General features: G+C 36.9%; 1 protein-coding gene across 1 annotated transcript; it reads right to left on the minus strand.

Moving 5' to 3' along the window:
- Window positions 1-1,284: 1,284 nt before the first annotated feature.
- LOC124166084 (ubiquitin-associated domain-containing protein 1) lies at window positions 1,285-15,188 on the minus strand. The gene is made up of 7 exons (XM_046543705.1): window positions 14,843-15,188; window positions 14,610-14,770; window positions 14,012-14,325; window positions 11,122-11,389; window positions 7,014-7,202; window positions 2,722-2,887; window positions 1,285-1,976 (listed from the first exon to the last, which is right to left on the minus strand). The coding sequence occupies exons 1-7, from the start codon at window positions 15,096-15,098 to the stop codon at window positions 1,765-1,767; spliced, it is 1,566 nt and encodes a 521-aa protein (XP_046399661.1). The 5' UTR covers window positions 15,099-15,188; the 3' UTR covers window positions 1,285-1,764.
- Window positions 15,189-15,195: the final 7 nt, after the last annotated feature.

Consider the following 15,195-nt stretch of genomic DNA (forward strand, 5'->3'; position numbering starts at 1 on the left):
ATTGTGTAGAAACATTTCTATTGAAATAAGGAAAACCAATGTATGCCATGTGCGTGCACTGTTTGCGTGAAATTATAGCGAGGAAGTGCTAAATCCACCTCACCATACTGAAGCATTTTCGGGTGAAACACAGGTCGGTATGCGATGAGAAAGTGACAAAATTTGGGGGGTCCAAAATCAGAAGGGAAAAGTTTTTAAACAACAGGGTACAAGGTAGAGGGTTTCAAACTTATGATAACACCATTCATAATGGAAAAAAAAACTTCGTGTTAATCGCGATTTTCTCCAATTCAAGGGCGATTTTTACCAACTCAGATGCGATTTTCATCATTTTTTCTTCTTCTCCTGCTTCTCCCACGAAATTTTTGTTCGAGGCATATATTTAAACTACATTATTCTGATAATCCCGCGATTTTAATAGCTTTCTTAGCTAATTTTCAACAATATCAGGTAGAATAACGGTACTGCGCAATAGAAATTGATGAATGTAAATGAGTCATCAGCGAGAAATCACGGAGTAATGTTTTCACCTTTAGAATAAAATTTTAAGCAGCTCTAATTCGGTTCATGGAAAATATTCCCACAGGGGATGAAGCATTAGTAACGAAAGAAGTAACGAAGCTTTGTTTGTGTGTGCTTCTTACCTCTGTCTTGTGCGTTTTGTTGTGTCCTAGGGACAATTTGTATTTTGCTCACTACATTTATTACGGAACTTTTTTCTTAAGTAGTTTGGTCTACTGACATTCCCTCTCTCTCTGCCTCCCTCTCTTCCCCTCCGTCCTTTTAATTCACCCCTTCCACCACTACCTAACCTCCCTCTCACATAGAACTGTGCCAGGTTGTAATATATTTTATAACTGTGGAAAATTTTTAGTATTTATTTCTATATGGAAAGTTTTATTTTTATGGTAAATGAAACTATGTATCCAGTTAAGTAAAATACTTGCTGTGGACTGTTTTACAAGGACTATTTTGTGGTCCAGAATAACTGTAGACGTTTTTCTAGAATTTGAAAATACTCCATTAGCAAGCAATTATTACATGTTTATTTAAGTGGAATCAAATTCCTTTTCATTAGACATTTCAGTAGTTCATTTGGTGTCTTTTTCATACCTACAGGGGTTTAACCATCTCAATGGAACAGTTCATACTCCTGTGCTCTTGTAACGTCATTCGATTCCAAGTAAATACACAGAAAATGATTCACTAAATGAAAACAGAATAACAAGATGAGGCATTCAAGGGACAAAATAATATTTTGAAGCCCAAACAAATAATCAAATACATATTTAAAGTGCAATAAAAGCTGCACAAATATATTCTATATCTTTGGATGGATTACACTGATGATGATGACATTATCCAGACATTGTATATTAATAAACAGCCCAAATTTCAATCCATTTCATAACTCATTTCAAATAAATGGATAAGCTGCATAATTCACCATTTACTCATGAATTTAAGATTACTGAATCCAATAGTTATGGAACAGTTCATTCTAATACCTTTTCAATAATTTATTTTAAACCCAATTTCTGGTTATCAATAAATAATATGTTGCAAATCACTTTCCATTGATTTTTTCAAAAATAAGTCAGTAAAAAGAGATCAAATAAATTTAGCATATAACAAGTTAGTTTTAAGCAGAAAAAACACGAATTTCACACTTACTTAAAACAGAGGCATCAAAAAGTATTTAAAGGTTGACTAGAAATTTATAGCATAAAATGAAGGGATAAAACTGAAAAAATGATACGAATATCAAATTTCAGTGTTTTCTTCGCCAGTTTCCTCCCCTTCTGCATTGACTACACTGTCAGGACTTGCAACATCCTCTCCTTCAGGAGTTGGAGTTTGTATGGAATATTTTTCTGCATTGTACGTCTTGAAAATCTGGTTAAGCACAGGTGAAGCATCAACATCATTTATCCATGCACTTACACTTGATGGGGTCTCTAAAATGGAAAGATATGCTGGAAAGAGAATAAGATAATAACATCATTCATAAGTAACACATAATTATTTATAAACATCATACAAGTTGAAAACAACTGGGAAGGCAATGAAGATTGCATTAGCATCCTTGCTTCAAATTGGCAATATGTACAGTCTGAGGCACAGCAAATTGGACGCAAGAAAACAGTGCTTCAAGTTTGTGAAGAGAAACTACGATTATCACCATGAAAGAGTAGATAAATTGGACAGTAAATTCAAGGAAAATGATTTTTAACAAAAAACAAATAAGCCACTTTTATGGGAGTGTGGGCCAGAATTTAAAGCCTCGGTTCAGGAATTTATTTTGACTCTCAGGTAGGGTCACATACTTTTAAAACCTCATTTTTAAAATCACAATCAGCCCTTGTCTAGATTGTAGTGGCTAAACGACAAAAACTTAAGCTGATAGTCTTTGAAACACGAAACAAGACTTCTGAATAGAAATCTAAAGAAGTTATGTAGAAAATGCATAGGTCTTGCAGAAGTTAAAGAGTGCAATCCACTCAAATAATCCTTTTAGAAATATAATGCAGAGTGCAATAGGGACTTCGCAATAGAGATTGAAAAATAATACCACAATAGTTAACTCATGTGATCTCCTTTACAACAGTAAGCAATTTATAATTCCTATTAGTGCCAGTGATCTGTAAACTTGAAGATATGTTTACTGAAGTAGAAGCAAGCAATTTAACTATAAAATAAAGAGCTTTGAAATCAAATTACCTAAGAGTAGTTTAGGATTGGTGAGACTTAGCTGTACCAAAGGTTCAGATAGAATAGCTTTATATGCAGGGGAGTTGGGATCCAAACCCTCATCAGCTTCTTCCCAAGATGAAGATGAGGAGGCAGAAGATGCTCCTGCTTTCTTGTGCATCAACAGCCACTCACACTAAAGACAGAGACAATGAAAAAAATAGATGGAGGGATATTGCAATTCAATTTCCAGTACAAAATGTCTATTATGGTGTCCTCATAGAGTACAGCAACAAAGAATTCAGCACCACTCATTTTCTAACAATAAACTATGCATACTTTATGCAGTACTTTACGGAATAGGGAAACATATCTATCAAAAATAAATACATGAGTGAAATAGCCTGTTGTTTCAAATGCAGGACTTTTTCAGTAGTAGGACATGTCAATTCCTTTTCACAAGTAGACGTTCTCAAAACATTTTTAAGCCTTCCTAATTTTTTCAACCTGCTGTCGAGATAAGAAGTTACATGAGAGGAGAGGAGGGCCATCCTACATTATGCTCTCGAGTTGGTCGTTAGGTGGGCGACCCCCACAGAGAAGCCCGCAGCCTGATGGGCCTCTCCTTGTATGAGTCATTCAGAGTAGTGATTCAGAAGATAATTAGGAAGTTAATACCAAGTAGTTTTTCCAAAATACTCGCATTCTCTGCACTTATAAGATTAACTAGCTGACCCGGCAAACTTCGTACCGCCTATTAATCACTGAACAGTTTAGTTACACCATTTATTAGTCAAGAGCGGCTGTACTGATTTTAATAATATTTAGCTAATGGTAATAAAATGATAAAAAATTTAAAAAAATTTAAATAAGCATAACAATTGCTTGTCAGAAATATATTTTCTCGATTCAAACTACACAGGGGAAGTAGACCAAGGCATGCACATAAAGATTTTTTCAATGAATTTTTAAATTTTCATGTTTTAACTTAGGAAATTTAAGACATTGTGGTCGTATAAAGCAATTAATAAAGTTAAATCCGTTCTTGGGGCACGTTTTCGCCATGCTAGACCGATAATTGACTGACGCTCAAAATCTCATGAAAATAGCCTCTAGGGATCAGCATTAAAATGTCATATACTCGTGGCATGCTAGTTATAACTCGGTTGGGGGAAGTGCACTGCGTAAACGTACCACGGTGTACCCTTAACATTCAGGTTTATTCTCTTTGAGTCAAGTACCTTCTGATATACAACAGTTTTTGTTTTGTTATCAGGTGCACGAACAAATAAAAGGGATGGTTTACCAACGCGTGAACATCCCACACTTATTTTACCATGAGAAAAACATGGATTTTCAAGATTTAGGCCACAAACACTCACCTTGTTATTTGTTAATCGCCATTGTGAATGCCACACGTATTGGAAATTGAATTCACTAAATCTCAATGGGCAAATCTGTTGGGATGATGGGAATCCAAGGAATGAGATTAATTGCTACCGCGAATATTAAATTTAAGAGTCAAAATCCACAATTGGTTACAACTTAATCGAAGGTGGATTATCTTCAACTGGAGGATTTAATTATTACTAGAGATGGGTTGGTTCCCGTACCCAGTTCTCGGTTATGCCGGTTCTTCCCTGTGGAACCAGTATCGAGAACCAATTGCATAAAGTCTTGGAACCGGTTTGGAGCGGTGGCAAGGATTTGAATTTAGTACCCAAAGCAGAAAAGGTCTGCAGAGTATTCGAGGCCAAAAAGTAAAAAAAAAGAAGTTTAAAAAACACATGATATCTTTCCGATCACATGGCATCCACGTTTTTAGCACAGTTAACAAAATTGTTATTTTTCATCGCAGAAACACGGTTCAAAGACGTACTTGGCTGCTTGATTGGCAGGAGTGGGATGCAAACAATAATTTTTTGATGATCGGATTGATTGATTGATTTTCAAATCGCAGTCAGAGCGGTCACTTTTTGGGAGGGAGGCCCCCCACTCGGAGGGTCCAAGAGACGGGCCAGAGAGGGTGAGCTCGTCGAGGAAAGAGTTCCAGATCAGTAACCCTTCAGAGGGTGTACCATGCCCATCCTGGGAGTACCTGCTCCATGGCAGCATCTTAACCAGCGAAAGTACTGAGCGCATGGCAGGGAGGAATAAAAGGTACGTTCACCGCAGCCTGTCGTGCGAACATACCAGGTATGTTCACAGCAATGGTTAAAAAATATGGAGGGACAAAATACTGATGTTCTAGTCACATTTAAAAAATGTTGTCCCATTTTCCTTCCATTGATATGTGGCGTCCTCTTTACCTCCACAATTAATCGCCGAAGAACTTTTTCAAATGTGTTGAATCTTTTTTAATCACGTTTAATCATAAATATTATGGAATTGATTAAGCTTTTCTTAAGGATGGGTGAGTAATGCTTTTTGATCTCAAGTCGAGTATCGAGTCGAGTTGAAAAATACTCACGAGTATCGAATCGAGTCTGGTCATTTCTGGATATGGCAATATGACAATGTTGCACCAACTTATTATCATTTTTCCAATCCCCTTGAGGATTTGCTATTCTGAATGCATAGCTTGATGTAAAAAGAAAAAGATAATGACAAATGTTTATGGTAATTGTGTCAGAATTAGGAAATGAATGAAAATAAATATGTCTTAAACAGTTCCATGAGTACAATTGAAATGAACTAACTTCTAGAAATATGATGTGAATTTATTTTATAAATTTATACAAACTGCTGGAAAGAGCCCTGAATAAAATCATTTGCGCCACTGTAATAACGATTACATACGTAAATGAATCATTTAATATTTGATCTTTTCAAATTCTCACGCAGAAAAGTCAATTGTTCTACATGATTAGGTAGCAGGTTTTGACGTCTCCATTTTACATTATTACTGCCTGCCGAAAATATTCTTTCACTACGTGTGACGCTGGACAAGTACTTTCTTGACAAAATTGCTATAGTTGAGAACTGTAGGAATTTTTATTGAAAATTATGTCAACGATTTTTAAGGATCTTGAATCTTCTTGGACTTAAATTGGAAGATGCAAAAACGAACTATAGAACTTAGCTTTAGCCATAAGGACCAAAATTTTTTTTCTTAAATTCTCACTTTGTTTAATCAACCTTAGCAACTCTTGTTTTGTTAGTTCAAGAAGGAAACAAAATGCAGCAAAGGAATAAATGAAAATTAACATCGGATGTAAATAATATTCAAATAGGCAAAAAGATGGCACTATTTGTGACGTCAAACAGGGAAAAACTGGCATTGTCCTCTAAAGCCGAAAAGTTACATGTTTATTCCTAGAAATTTAAACAATTTTTACGTATTCTTCCAGTGTTTGACCTAAGAAAGTGCGGTAGGGTATATAAGTATCGCACAGTAAAATATGAGCGTTGCAGGTGTTTACTTTGATTATTCCAAAAACGCCTCCAGGTCGCCCGCTGTGGCTGACGGAAAGGTTTTTGTCGCCGACGTCGACACCTGACTGCTACATATACAACAAGCTGAAACTTCAGGACCAAGGCATAAGAATGACTTATTGACTGTAACAAAGATATTATTACATGGGCTTAATGATAGCGCCTCCTGTCAGCAGATTTCTGAACTCACTGGCCTCGACAGCTCTGTGACCAAAACTACTCGACTCAACATTCGTAACACTACTCAAAACACTCACGTTGACTACCAACTACTAGACTCGACTCAAATTTTCGAGTACTCAAACATCCCTAGCTTTTCTCATTACTTGGCCCATAATTCCACAATATATCATTTCCGTTGATGCCAATGCATGTAAAAAAAAAACATTTTCCGTGATGCAGTGTTGCCTACATGTAAGTAGCCGATCTATTCACCATAAATATCATTAATCCAGAATGAATCTGGTCCCAAGCATTCTGGATCATCAATTTCCTAGTGTACTAAAAAATAAATTCTTTTGCGTCCATGCTTAAAATTTTTCTTAAATAGGTGCAATCACATGATGCCAAATACTACACGTACAATTGATGTACAGCTGAGAGCAAAATATATATACACAATTCAATTTTAAAATTACCATTAATAGATCATTTTTCTATTTTATTAAATACTTTTTATTTTATCTTGATTTTTAAATGAAAAAATTCATTTTCAGTCAACAACTTGTTTAATATAAGCATTCAAAAATTTATTTAAAAAAATCATCATCAGAGATATGGATAACATGACATTCCTGCATTTGAAACTTCAGAAAAGCAGATGGATTAATTCCACCAATCGCTGAAAATCACAAATCTTGCATGTATGAGGTAATCTTTCAACTTACTGCAGCAACTTGACTATTTCCCGTGGCCTTTAATGCCTCAATGACTTTATCTTCAGAAAATCCCATCTCTAAAAGTGCACTCATGGCTTTGGGAGAAGGACGAAACTGGTGCTTCTTGAAAGCTTCAAAAGAACGTAACAATTCTGCTGCTGACCAAGATTTTTGTCCAGATTGCTCCGAATCATTACCCTGAAAAAAAAAGGAAATTTTTCATTAAATACATTTTCTGTATTTACACACCACCTCATACGCCTGTGTTCTGCAATGTTCCTTTCTTATTTTCTTTCTCTCAGATAGAGACATATGAGAGGTTTCGTAATGGTATTTATCAGCTATACAGAACAATTAAATTACTCAAGAAGTTATATGCTTGAAATTGCTAAGTCATTCTCAACCAAGAACCCAACTAGAGACTGGCTGTACCAACGATTATACTTTGACTGAAGGATGATTGACAAGGATAACTGAAGGGTTCACCAGGGAATAGCAGGTTCGAATCCAGGCAATTATTCGAAAATCCATAAATTAAAAAAAATCTTTGCTGTGTGATGTGGTGTAGAAGGCCCTTTAACACTGCATGTGTGAAATTCACATGCCAACAGATTAGTCTGGGGCAAGCTTGACCCTCACCTATATAAGCCTACCTTAGGGTAAAGAATTGAGTGAGTGATGTGAGTCCATGGCAAATAATATTTTGGCACCACACACTGCGACACTAAAAGAGGTAAATGGATCTAAATATCTCCAAAAGGGTTTTCCCCCTATTGCTGCTGATCTACAAGATCACTGGATTTTTGTACATACACATATCCTAGAATGCATACAAGGATAGGAAAAGATGGGGAAAGGGAATAAATGACAATGCATTATGTATATGCAATATAATCCAAGTAAACATGCTCAATTTGGAATAAAATATTACAAGATATGTGAAAGCGTGTCAGGATACTGCCTACAGTATTCAATTTATGTTGGAAGAAAACCACCAGGTGCAGAAGGAATACCTCATAGTTCAGTGATACTATTAGAACTTTTGCATCCCTACTTTCCCAACAGTTACACTGTGGCATTAGATAATTGGTACACATCACCTGATCATATTCTAACATTGATTGATGAGAAAACTAATGCATTAGGCACATTTTGGCATTAGGGTAAATGGAAGAAATATGCCGGTAGAGTTCAAAAATGTAAAGTTGAGAAAAGGGGAGGAAAAGATAGCGTACAGCAATGGAATTGCTGCAGTGACATGGAAGGACAAAAAAGATGTGCATGCACTGACAACATACAAGGATTCTTCATTAAAAATTTTGCGGGTGCTCGTTATTATGAATAAAAACTTTTGGGCTATGTCGCCGCGTCAATTCTTGGGTGGTCCCAACGTTTCCCGACCGATGCTGGTTGCTTTTTCAAGGGATTATGAAGAGTTGGGAATTTAAAATCTTTTATATAGGTATCTGTGTCAGGTGGTGGGGGGAGGGGAGCGGGAGGTTGTAGGAGTGGGTTGCTGATTGTTTATTCTCATTACGGGCTGCCAAGTACAGCTAACTTTAATGCCCGTGTCCCTGTTGAAATTGTTCTTTTCTTCTTTGGATATTTCAATGGCTTCTCTGACGAGTCTCTGTTTAAAACCTTTAACTTTGGCAAGGTCTTTGGCTTCCTTGAGGTCGATTGTGTGGCCAAGCGCTGCGTGTTCGGCTACCGTGGACTTTGTTGATTGCCCCAGTCAAATCGTTCTCTCGTGCTCTTCTAGGCGTGTTTTGATTGATCTGCCTGTTTCGCCGACGTAGTTCTTCCCGCAGGTCTGGCAAGGAATTTGGTTGACCCCTTCCACTAGTCGTGGAGTTCTATCCTTGACGGTGTTTAGGAGATGTTTTATCTGTATGTGAGGCGAGAAGATTGTCCTTTTTGGAATTTTCGTAGGATATTTCCTATTAGGTCAGTCGTCCCCTTAATGTAAGGCAGGAAGGCTTTCTTCTGGTCACTGAGGTCATTAACAGAGGAGTTTGCAGCTTCTGCGGTGTTGTTTTTGATCTCGTTCATTTTGATGACTTTAGTAAATGTGCGAGAGATAACTCTGTCGTCGAATCCATTTCCCCATAGAATGGGCTCTAGCTTCTGCCTCTCTTCGGCAAAGTTGTTCTGGTCACTTATCGTGTAGGAGTGGTGAATCAAGGTGTTGACCACTCCATTTACTTGGGCTGGGTGATGGTGAGATAAAGCGAGCAGGTACCGATTTGTTGCTGTTGATTTTCGATACACTGTATGCCCCAATGTTCCATCAGTCTTCTTTTCCACGAGAACGTCCAAGAATGGAAGTTTTCTGTCTTCCTCCACCTCCATTGTAAACTTTATGTTGTCGTTAATCCCGTTCAAATAAGTATAAAATTCTTGAAGCTTTTCCTTGCCGTGCTTCCAAATTATAAAAGTGTCGTCGATATATCTGACCCAAATCTTAGGCTTGAGGGCGGCATTCTGAATTGCTGTTTCTTCTATGTGTTCCATAAATATGTTTGCAATTGCTGGGGAGAGAGGGGAACCCATCGCTGCTCCAGACGTCTGTAGATAAAATTATTCCTCCACCGGAAGAAAGTGCTCTTACGGCAAATTTCTGCCAGCTCGGCGAAGTTTTCTCTGAATCTGTCTTTGACATTTATCGCCTCGTCACAAGGAATATTTGTGAAGAGCAATGTCACATCAAAGCTGACTAGGATGTCTTCTTTTTTGACCTTGATGCCACTAATAATCCGAAGAAAATGTTGAGAGTTTTTCATGTATGATTTTGCCTCTTCTACTGCAGGCTGCAGTTTAATCCGTTTTACTTAATTGGATTGATATTACTAAAAGAATAGTGATAGGATTAATAAAATATCCCTCAGAAAGCCAAAAAACTCACCGTTTTGAACCATTTATCTTAAAATTCCGCAATTGATAAATCTCGCACCTACCGCTTATCCTGGTGGGTATTCCATACCACCACACACCCCGGTATAAGTTGCACCTAAACCCCCCCCCCCCCCAGCCTTGATTCCTGGCTGTGCCCCTGCTTCCATCTTCTTATCATATACTTCTTTTTCTAGGACGACCGTCGTGTTGACTTTGTCTGCTGGTAAAATCGTGATGTTGTCATTTTCTTTCAATTTTTAGGTTTCTCTCCCTGCCATGGTGTTATTATGCTTCAGGCTTTTCTTATTCATTCTGAGGATTCCGCAGGCGTCTTGTCAAACTATCTCAGCCTAGCTGGGTGGTAAGTGACCAATCGTGCTCTCTACTCCCCCACCCTCTCGCAACTTTTACAAACCAACTGTTTAGTTGCTTTGAGGAAGTCCCAATGAAACACACAGCATTGACTGTGGCCCCGTGTACGGGCAACTTTTTAGATGCCGCAACTAAAAAGTCGTGTGCACAAGACCAGTCAATGCAGTGTGTTTCATTAAAACTAAATAGTTGCTAGTATGTGAGGGGCCTAACATTTTACATATATTTTTTGGCATATCTATTAAAAATTTTAATATAATTTACAAAGTTTCAAACTTTCGTAAAATTTTTGTTTTCGGTCAAAATAAAAACAAAACAGGGTTGCAGAACGTAAGACCATATACATACAATTTAAAATCCAGATAACATTTTATAAAAAAAATTAAACTGGAGGTAAGCATAAAAAATTAAAAATCATGTTTAAATTTCTTTTGGGGTTAACTTTAATTACTAAGGCCTAAAACTTTGGGGAAAAACATAATTTTTTATGCACTTTGAGTGTATATTTTTTTTATTTTTCAAAATATCTAGGGGTATTTTTCACCATCTTAACCTGCTAGACCTTTTGTTTGTATTATAAAACTTCAAAATGTTATTTTGACTTTCAATGCATTGTCTGTAATCTTGTTTAATGTCAGTTACTAAAATAAACTGATATTCTCTTTCAGCACAGCAGCTGATAGGATGAATTTTTCCAAAAAGTCACCCATAAGTAGCCATCAAAATCATTATGTTATGTCTAGAGGGACATGGAGTATGCCATATATCTGAAGCAGTAGCTTAGTGAGGCATGTTATAAGCAGTTTTTCCTGAAGGAGAAAGCAAAAAAAAAAATAATACAACCAAGTACCTCAACTTCAGTGGGAAATAATTCCTTGGCTCCAGATGGCCTGCCCAGGGCTTCACTAGCTCCACTGATAAGGAAGTGGTCTTGATCAGGTTCTAGAGAGTCACTACTGATATCATTCGCCCAGCTGGCTTGACTTTCAACACTTTCAACGACTGCCAAGTCAGCATCATCTTCAAGGTCAACTTCGTCATCATCAGCTGTTGACCAACTACCAGCCTCAGAGGACAAATTTTCCAAAAGCCACTCCAAAGCTTGCTCTTGATTCATTCTTAGAAAAAGGAAAATATAATATATCAGAATGATTTAATAAAATTAAAAACTTTACAGCTAATAGAAAAAAATTTCACTAAGAAAAGTATGTGAGGCAGGCATGTAGACATTAGAGAAGGGAGGATTAGGGAATGCCTGAATAATATACATGCGGGGTTCACCCCCCAAAGCACCCTATGAAATTTTTCCCCAAAGGCGACTATCTGCGATGCATCATATGAAGAAACTCTATAGCCCTGGGGCACCAATCCTCAAGACACTCAGTCTTTTGATACATATATTTCATAATGTTTGCCCGATAACCAACAACAAAATTTTACATTCAGTATAATGCTAATGAAATATATTCCTGGTGTAATGAAAATCTTGGTTTTACAATTGGCAAATTGGGAAACAAATTAAATATAGGCAACCCGCATACCACTCATCATGAAGCAAATGTCTGGCTATGTGCCTGATGAAAGTGAACATATGACTCTATTTTTATACTATGGTAGAGGTGAAATTCTGATGGATGATTACTCCAAATGGGAAGAAAGAGAATAAATTTCCAAATTTGAGTTACAAATGAAAGGCAGAAAATTTTAGGACAAAATTTCGATGCAATCTTTCACCAAGTACATCAATTTTTACATTTTAATGCAAAGAAGTGAATAATAAGTGGCGGTATTCCAATGTGGTATTACCTCCTATTACGAGCCATTTTCAACGAGGATGGAAGTTACTTTTCACATTGTAACAATTAATTTTGAGTTATTTTGGGTTGAATGTTAATGTGACAATAGGGTACTTTCCTTAATCAAAGAAAACAAAAGGCATTGATTGCGATTCGTTACCCACCATTAGTGTATTCCTAATATACAAATTATTTGGTTTTAGAAGTACCGGTTTAGACGAATGGCAAGGGTCAATTTTATCCTCATTTGAAAAAGGCCAGATTGGCGCCCATGAGATGCCACTCCACGTGACGTCACAAGGACCTAGTTTCTACACGAGAGGATATGAGTTTTACATCGTCTGAGATTACCAATGCATGCATGAGGCACTGAGCTCAGGGAAACATGTCTTAATAATTACCTATTAAAACTGGCTTAGGTCGGAAAGTTTTCTTCGTTTGATAAGTTATTAATAATCCTTATTTAAGCCAAGCGCTACCAGCTAGCATGGTTCTCTGCTACCTGCTAGCTTCCTGCGTCGAACGATGTCACATGGAGTTTTCCCAGCATTCATACTTACCAGTCGTGTTTTAATGAGCTTGAAATTTTTCACTTTTCATTTAATCGCGAAAAATAGATATCGTCATTTAAAAATCCAAAAGCGTGAAATACGTACTCCAGGAGTAATAATCTTTCGATTTAGGCAGTAAAAAAAAATAGGAAACCACCCTATTGATGGGACAGTGAAGACAATGATGCAGGCGATAATGAACAGCAAAAATAGAATAGATCAATTGTTGTTGACGGTGCAGGAGAGAGAATCGGGGAGTATGGTTGGAAAAGGAGTGGCGTGCGGGTGTGCGCGTTGGCGCTTCTGATATGCTCGCTGGGATAACTATTAAAAGTGTTCTAATTTTGTTTCAACTGTATTTGTGTTTCAAGGTGAGCAATTATAATGTTACAAGATATTAATCCATTATTAAAATTAGTCAACTGTAAATTATTTTATATCATGAAACATACGAAGCAAAAGATGTAGTTCCAAGTATGCCAGCCCCACAAATAGGATCCAAAGGGCATAGCTTTGTAAGAGGACGAAAAGTCCCCCTTCCAGGATTTTTCTCGTACTTAGGGCATACAATTTGGGATCAAAATGGACTAACCTTCTCACACTTCCAGCCCGCTAAGGGCCCACTGGGGCCGGCCAGCTTAAAAATTCGATTTACACTCTACATATTTTAGATATCTCGCACTAGAAAGCATAATTTTCAATGCAATTTGCGGCATTTGAAGTTTTTTTTCAATGGAGAAATGTCTGATTGTTTTAAAGAATTTTCAACCGGAGTAGGAGAAATGGCGTCACTTTGAAAATTGCTAACGCATGTATTCATAGAATATTTTTGAGAGGGTCACACAGAAAAAATGTTTCCTGAGGGCGTTTTTAAATACCTTTCAGCTAGTGTATAGGAAAAAAATTTAGGTGGTGGAATATTGCGAAAAAAATTAAAATAAGCAATTTTGGCCACTTTTTTCCATTTCTTTTTCTTACTATGTTTTGGCCCTCCATTACACCCATTTCATACCATCATAAATATATTTTTTTTAATCCTGGAGGGGGAACTTTTCACCCTCATATAAGGCTCTCACCCTCATATATGCCCTCTATACACCACAAAAAACATAGTTTCATCCCATTTCCTTGTAAAACACCGACACTAAACACTTGGGAATTGATATCCACAATTAATTTGACAGCATAACTTAATCAGTCATAAGGGTATCACATACTTATACTGCTAATAGTTTAAGAAGCCAGGAATTCAAAAAATAGGGCCATTAACTCCAGTCTCAAATTTCAATTCAAGGATTTCTCACGCAAGGTCATAGCAGAAGCTTATTTAGATTAATTTAATACGTAATTATAATAACCAAGCTAATTCACAGAGAATCAAAACATTTCCTACCTTCTAATACGTAGAGCATGCAACACCATATCTTCTGTAAATCCCATATCAACAAAACGAGCAACAACGCTAGGATCTGGTGTTGGAGGACGCCTTGTAGTTCTCCCAGGTAAGGCAGTTGGTACACTTCCTTGTGCAGCCTCATTTCTTTCTGATATTATGGCACATCCTTTACCATCTAACATTTGATCTGACTTCCGATATTGCTTTTCCCTCATTAACTCTATGATTTGGTTTGCTTGAGGAGTATGAGCCAACACTCTGGCAGCAGCTTCAACAATCGAGATAATTACTTTCTTCAATTCACTCTGAAACTAAGCATTTAGATTGAACGTTATTACTACTGAAAATAACTAATAAAATTACTTAAATACGTGTAATCTTTCATCGCAAATAAGGAAAATCACAGGGTAATTTGATCATTTCTACATTTTTTGGTCCTTAAAAATTACAAATACTTTACCACTTTAAAGTACTAAAACCATTAGCATTTTATGCAAAATGAACAGCATTATTTTCAGCGAGAGGCTCAAATACGCAATAAACTCAAATCATAAATCGGAGTACTACCAAGAATTTTTAAATTATTAATTCTCACATCTGTTGACGATTCCATGGACAATCTGCGTCGTTCCTTCACTTTTTCCTTAAGCTTCGCAGTTGCCTTATCGATATCATTTTGCTTAGGCCCTTTAGTATTTTGGTCCGTTACTGGTTCCATGCTAGGTGGTTGCCTTCGCGGTACAAGTAATATTTCATCTGAAATACAACAAACCTTACACTCCGTTGCCTTCACTCCACTGCATCAAGATATAACCTCACATGCATTACCATCATTCTTTAATCCTTCAGAAGCAACTGATCTGTCGTCAGTAAGAACTTTACTGCTGGAAATTGCAACCAATTTGAACTGGTGCCGGCTTTTAGATGGCTCATCTAACTTCAAAAAGATATTTACAACACGAAATGTTAAATTTTCTATCGTTTCACTAGGTTCCACCTCAACCTGACATAATTCTCCGTCTACATTCATCACTCTTAGCTTCACTAAATCGGACTCGAAAAAGTTTGCGTCGGAGACAAACATATTCAAAAATTTACTTCCCGAAATGACTGTATTGTACACAGAAATGACAGAAATCCTGGAAATTTGACGTCCAATGTCGAATAACGCGTTTCAAGTG

The sequence above is a fragment of the Ischnura elegans genome, chromosome 9 (assembly GCF_921293095.1).
Source record: "Ischnura elegans chromosome 9, ioIscEleg1.1, whole genome shotgun sequence".
NCBI lineage: Eukaryota > Metazoa > Arthropoda > Insecta > Odonata > Coenagrionidae > Ischnura > Ischnura elegans.

Coding starts and splice junctions, on each gene's coding strand:
- LOC124166084 (XM_046543705.1), bottom strand. CDS start 15,098: ATGTTTGTCTCCGACGCAAACTTTTTCGAGTCCGATTTAGTGAAGCTA. Junction 14,326..14,609: donor CCATGGAATCGTCAACAGAT/GTGAGAATTAAT, acceptor CTAAATGCTTAG/TTTCAGAGTGAATTGAAGAA. Junction 2,888..7,013: donor GAAATAGTCAAGTTGCTGCA/GTAAGTTGAAAG, acceptor CTCTGTCTTTAG/TGTGAGTGGCTGTTGATGCA.